The sequence below is a fragment of the Pterocles gutturalis genome, unplaced genomic scaffold, assembly GCF_000699245.1.
Source record: "Pterocles gutturalis isolate BGI_N339 unplaced genomic scaffold, ASM69924v1 scaffold19230, whole genome shotgun sequence".
NCBI classification, from domain to species: Eukaryota; Metazoa; Chordata; class Aves; order Pterocliformes; family Pteroclidae; genus Pterocles; species Pterocles gutturalis.
The window spans coordinates 9863-16109 of record NW_010146331.1 but is presented as its reverse complement, the minus strand read 5'-3'; the positions used below and the strand labels follow the sequence as shown (position 1 = coordinate 16109).

The 6247-nt window shown below is 39.1% G+C and overlaps 1 protein-coding gene across 1 annotated transcript in view; it reads right to left on the bottom strand.

Moving 5' to 3' along the window:
* The window catches only part of STK24 (serine/threonine kinase 24), an 18596-nt gene extending 12682 nt beyond the window's left edge, over positions 1 to 5914 (bottom strand). The window contains exons 1-3 of the mRNA XM_010085710.1: positions 5858 to 5914; positions 2677 to 2785; positions 2404 to 2561 (exon numbers count right to left, since the gene is read on the bottom strand). Of these exons, the coding sequence (XP_010084012.1) occupies positions 2404 to 2561; positions 2677 to 2785; positions 5858 to 5893 (303 nt within the window). The 5' untranslated portion in view covers positions 5894 to 5914. The remainder of the gene's footprint in view (positions 1 to 2403; positions 2562 to 2676; positions 2786 to 5857) is intronic.
* Between the last annotated feature and the right edge of the window lie 333 nt (positions 5915 to 6247).

Below are 6247 nucleotides of genomic sequence, written 5' to 3'. Positions count from 1 at the left end.
GATGGGATGAGAAGTAGGGGCTTCAAGCTGAAAGAGGATAGATTTAGATAAGACATTAGGCAGAATTTTTTTACCATGAGGGTGGTGAAACACTGGAACAGGTTTCCCAGAGAAGCTGCGGATGCCCCATCCCTGGAAGTGTTCAAGGCCAGGTTGGATGAGGTTTTGAGCAACCTGGTCTAGTGGAAGGTGTCCCTGCCCATGGCAGGGGGGGTGGAACTCAATGATCCTTCCAACCCAAACCATTCTATGATTCCATATCTTAATATCCAAAGCTGCTTAAAGTGGAAATCAATATATTGGAATAATAGTTCTTGCATGAGTTATGTTGATAATATAGCGTAAGCCATGGTCAGGAAGGAAATCCACCAACTGCCCATAATGCTAAGACTGAAACTACAGGAGACCTTAAGCTTTATAGCTATAACTAGCAATATTAGACCTCAGGATGTATCTGCCTTCCTTTAGCCTGGTTAATAGTTTGATGGCATAACCTAGGTTTTGCTTTGCCTTGCACAATTGTGCTATTTCAGCAGTCAGCCTGAGCAAAGATATCAATCCAATCAAAAAAGGAGCAACAATTTAACAGTTGGTATGAGGCATACAGTAAATGAGGAAATGCAGAGATGAATCGCGTGAAAGGTGCAGGTGAACTGTGCCCAAGGTAGTGTTACAGAGCACTTTCAAGCTCTTATTGGGAACCCATCAGCATGTGGGAAGTAAGAGGACTTGTGACAGCAAAGAACACAACTGAGTAAAACGGCAACTACGTGATGGAAATTGTTTGCACCTTGCCAGGACTACACTATGAAGACCATAGTCCTGCCTAACACATCTCAAGCATGGCCAGCTTATGGAAGGAAAATTACATTAGATTTACATGTCTGTGTTCTCACACATGCTTAAGACTATCTTAAAATAAACAGGCCTTCTCAAGTGGTTATTCTGCAGCAGCAAAACTATTGTCTGTACAATTTAGTCTAGTCTCTAAATGCCAAAAGGCTCACAGAAACCAGTAAGTATCTCTAGTTCATTGAAAACTTGAGCTCTGGCCTTCCAGGGAATGAATCAAGTATCCAAGATCTTTTTATGTCCACAAGACATTGTAGACTTAAACATCCAAAAATTGAAAACCTGAGTCATGCTTTGTCCAAGTGAAAATCATTTCCAGAAGCCAAACATCTAAAAAAACCCAAAAAATACCCAACCACCAACCAAACAAAACAAAAACCAGTTTCCACAAAAAAAATAGCTGACTCAACCCTCAAATTGGGAATTTGGGTTCATTTAAGCTTCTAGAGGCTCTACAGAGTTCTGCTAGTTATTTTTAAATAGCCTCTCTACAGAAAGACATGAAATAGGGAGGAAGCAATACTACAAACAATCTAGGCCACAGTCAGTATTGGCAAGTGCCTTATGTGGACAAGGGTGGAAAGAAACACACCAACCTGTCTCATTGCGTGGAAATGTCACCAATCAACAAATCCCTACAAGGGGATCAGAGGAGAAGGGCAAGAAAAAATGAGCTCAGGGAAGAACATAAGGAATGACTGCTAATTATCATAAAGAAAGTTGATCTTATCTCAACACAAGTGGGACTTGAGGGTCAGATATACAGCTGCACCAGTGGATCACTGGGTTATGCAAATCGCCTTCCCCGTAGAGCAAAGTCTTCCTGAGCTAGCCAGACCAGCATGGCGGAGAAGGAAGGCATGGACAGCAAGGAGGTGTATATGTGGTTCAGCCTAATAGAAGTAAAAAAGCTAGTAACCAACAAGACGAAAAGAGCACTGGGCTTGAGCTGGCTTCAGTGCATGTGTTCCCTTCCCAGCAACCGGAGATACCCAGGGTCGTGCTGGTAAGCATATGGAGACCAATAATGGGAATCACATTTCTATTATGATGTCTGTACAGCATACCTAAAAGAGTATGGTCAGAGAGTAGCACAGAACTAGGCAGCATGTTCTGCCACAGAAGAATAATAGCACTTTCAAACAACACTTTCACATCCACCTAACCCATATACTTCAACAGTGAAGCTGACAATTTTTTTCTAAAAACAAGTGGAAGCATATTAATATTTGCATATATTTGTTCTCTTCTATTTTTAAATAGCTATCAAAAATACTCATTAATAGAGTAGGATAAAAAGTGACAGGATGAACATGTCAATACTGTAATATTTCTTGCCATCTGGATGGACTTAATATACTATTAAACTTAAGGTTTGGGTACCGATTAGGAAAGCTTCTTTCCTTGCAAACAGCTTTTAGTTGCTAGGTATCATCTAAACATACATCTGTCTAGACACAGCCAAAGTTATTAGCTACATTCTGAAGACCAACCTGTGTAATTCAAGTTATAAAAGGAAGGGACTTTGACTAATGCTTTGAATTACCTTACCTTTGAATCATATGCTGATTGCTTTATTACTTCAGGTGCCATCCAAAATGGTGTTCCCACAAAGGTATTCCTCTTTATCTGTGTATCTGTTAGTTGTCCTGCTACTCCAAAATCTGCTAGTTTTACTTCTCCTTGTTCAGATAGCAATACATTAGCAGCTGCAATAAAGAAGAGGAAATAGTGGAAATTAAGACATTTGACACTGTAAGAGTGTTCATTTATGTTGCATGAGCTGTTCCAGTATTCTTATAATACAAATAAAAAACAATTTACCTTTAATATCTCTGTGGATTTTCTTTTCAGAATGCAAGTAATCTAGTCCTTTGAGTATCTCCCGCAATATTGTAGCTATCTGGGTTTCATCGAGTGAGCCAGGTTCTAACTAGGAGATACAAGAAATATTTTTATATATATATATGTGTGTGTGGCTATACATTTTTATATATATAGTTAGACAGAGGAAAGGTCACTACCCAGGGAAGCTTCTTAACCAGTAAGGGCACCTCAAGAGAGACACTGAAACTTTGTGGACAACAATTAATATTGGAAATATTCCAGTATTCTAGTTTACTCCACAACAGTCACTGAATATCTCCGAAGCTTCACTCTGTGAGAAAGAAAGCATTTCAAATAAAAACTTTCAGACAAAAAATAAAATGTTACATCCCTCAGAAATCCTCAGCTAACAGGTAGGAACAGAGGTAAGATTTCAGGCAATGCAGACAACATATTTGTTTTACCTTTGTAGCTTTACTTACAATCTTTTTTGCTTTTCTTTAACTTTGATAATATACATGATATTGCCACTCCTTGAAACCCATCAAGACATTCTCAAGGCTTTGCTCCAGCTAGGCTGTGAGCACCAGTTCAAGACTTGGCAACATTATACAGCACATCTAATAGGGGAAGACCTCTTTTGTCAGATGTTAGCTCACCTTAGCAAGGAGGAAGCCAGTGAAAACAGACCAAGGCTGATAATATTAGCTCTTGTACCTCAGCCACAAACCTAAATTATACGCAAAGTTGAACAACGCACGTGTAATTGCATTAAATGTACTTTATCTTGTGAGGAGTGATTTTTCAAAACAGCCAGTGCATATTCAAGTACACAAAACACCAGGCTAGCATGATGTATAAGCTTTGAACATGAAAGTCAAGATTCCCATACAGTCTTGCCTTGAGTACAGAAATGTGACAGTGTGCCAGCTGTCCTATCAGATTCCAGTTGAGAACTCTAATGTGCATGTTAGAACTAAGAAAACATGCAGCAGAACATAAATTCAAAATGAATGAAGCACACACAAGATGGTTAATATACATTAATATACATTAACATGATAATTTCAGTTCTGTGGCACATTTTTTTCAATAACATTTCAGGATGTGACCAAAGACTTTGTACTACTTCTAAGCAACAAACTTAGGGAATAAACTTGTTGTCATCACACAAGTGAAATGTGTGTGATTAAAAAAAAAAAAAGACAAGAAAATATGATAACATCTGTTTTATTTCTACTCTATCTGTTTGAAGCATGAAGAAAGTAATAATTAATTTACAAAAGCAAACCCAGTTTCTAATTGCTCTTCTGTCAGGAAAAAACCATCACAACAATAAACAAACTTTTTTTAGATTATCTTTATGGGGAACATTACCAAGTTCTACACAATCATAGAACTGCTTCTAACAGCACATGGAAACTAAAGGTATAAATGGGTTCCAAAAGGTAATTACAATTAAAAACATGTTAGCCCAACTACAGGAAGCCTCCTGTCTTCTGGATGTCACCAGCAGAATCGCCCTACACAGGCCTTTTTCCTTTTTCACTTTCCTCAAGCATTTATTAGTTGCCCCAGTTGAGAAGAGTGAACTATGCTACAGAGACATTCAGTCTCAACTGCTATGACAATTTTCACATATTCAAAACATCCATTTTAATTTCTATAAATATATATCTAGCGTAGTTAATCTAGTCTTTCAAATATCCTGACATACATCCCTAAAAATCACACCTCATTAAGCAGATCTCCTTGCAGAATTAGATACAAAAAATCTTTGCCAGAAGAGAAATGGAACAGATACAGTTCACTAAATTTACAATTTACAAGGTTCTACTGTATATTTATGCATGGCATGCAAACACAGAAAATATAGAATACCTCAGATTGGAAGGGACACATAAGGATCATCGAGTCCAACCCCCTGCTCCTCACAGGACTACTTAAAACTAAACCACATGCCTAAGAGCATCATCCAGATGCTCCTTGAACTCTGACAGGCTTGGTGCCATGACCATGACCCTGGGGAGCCTGGTCCAGTGACCGACCACCTCTCAGGTTCTTCTCAGTGAAGAACCTTTTCCTAATAATCCAATCTGAACTTCCCTTGACTCAGATTCATTCAGTTTCCTCATGTCCTGTCTCTGGTCACCAGAGAGAAGAGATCAGCACCTCCCCTCTGCTGCTTGCCTTAAGGAAGCTGTATACTGTGATGAGGTCACCCCTCAGCCTTCTCTTCTCCAAACTGAACAAGCCAAGTGACCTCAGCTGCTCCTCATAAACCTTGCCCTCAAGGACTTTCACCATCTTGGTCACCCTCCTCTGGTCGCACTCTAATAGTTCAATGTCCTTCTTGTACTGAGGCACCCAAAACTGCACACAGAACTCAAGGCAGGGCCTCACGGGTGCAGTGTGGAGTGGGACAATCACCTCCCTGGACTGGCCAGCTGTGCTGTGCTTAATGCACCCCAGGACACAGCTGGCCTTTCTGGCTGCCAGTGCACAGTGATGACTCATACTCAACTTGCCTTCAACCCAAACCCTCAGATCTCTTTCTGCAGGGCCTCTCATCCTCCAGTTTGTACATATAACCAGGATTACCACATCTGAGAATCTGGCACTTGCTCTTGTTAAATTTCATATGGCCGGCGATTGCCCAGCTCTCTGGCCTACCTACTCTCTATAAGGCCTCTCTACCCGTGAGAGAGTCCACTGCTCCTCATATTTCTTGGAAATGTACTTTTTAATACCAGCCTAAATTGTGTTTCTGTCTCTGTTTAGACTTTGTTGAGACTTTAAACAGGGAAATATTTGTTTGTTTGGGGGTGGCGGTGGGAGGGAAGATACATTAAAATGTATGCACTAGGAGGAGTTATGCTGGCAGAATTAAGAGACAGAAGAAACTATTTTCAGCTACTAGTGCTCTCTGGCTGACTGAAGTTCAGCATTCTAAGATGTTTATATCCTGCTTCCAACATTATGTTGCTTAGTTCCCTTCCATCTATACAAATAATCAGTCTTGCCTCATGGAAAATAACATTTTCCTGGCATTGACAAATACTATTTCTCCTTTACTGGAAGCAAACATAGTCATAGCCAAATGACATTTTATAGTTTCCAGAATTATAAGATAAGAAAATAATTATGTGAGGTCAAAAATCATACATAATTTACTTACTAAATCAAGGGCAGAGCCTCCACCCAGGTATTCCATTATTATCCATAATTTTGTATCCTGCAAAACAAAACCAACAACAACAACATATTAAGTCAAAAAAAACAACTCAGTTATTAAGTTAATGGGACTTGTTCCATTCTTTTTGCTGAAGAAAGAATCTACAGTTTTGAAACACCACTAACATTGAGCTGTTCCTCCAAAATATCTTTGGATTATTCTTTAAGATATATTATTATTAGTCCCACCTGAAAATGAATTAATTTAGTCTGTCACAAGCTGTTTACACAATTGTATGCATTCAAGAAAGTTTAATTCTGTTCCTCTAAACTGACTAAAGGAAAGATACTTCACACCTACCAATGGATAAGAGCATAGATATTAGAAGTTCAC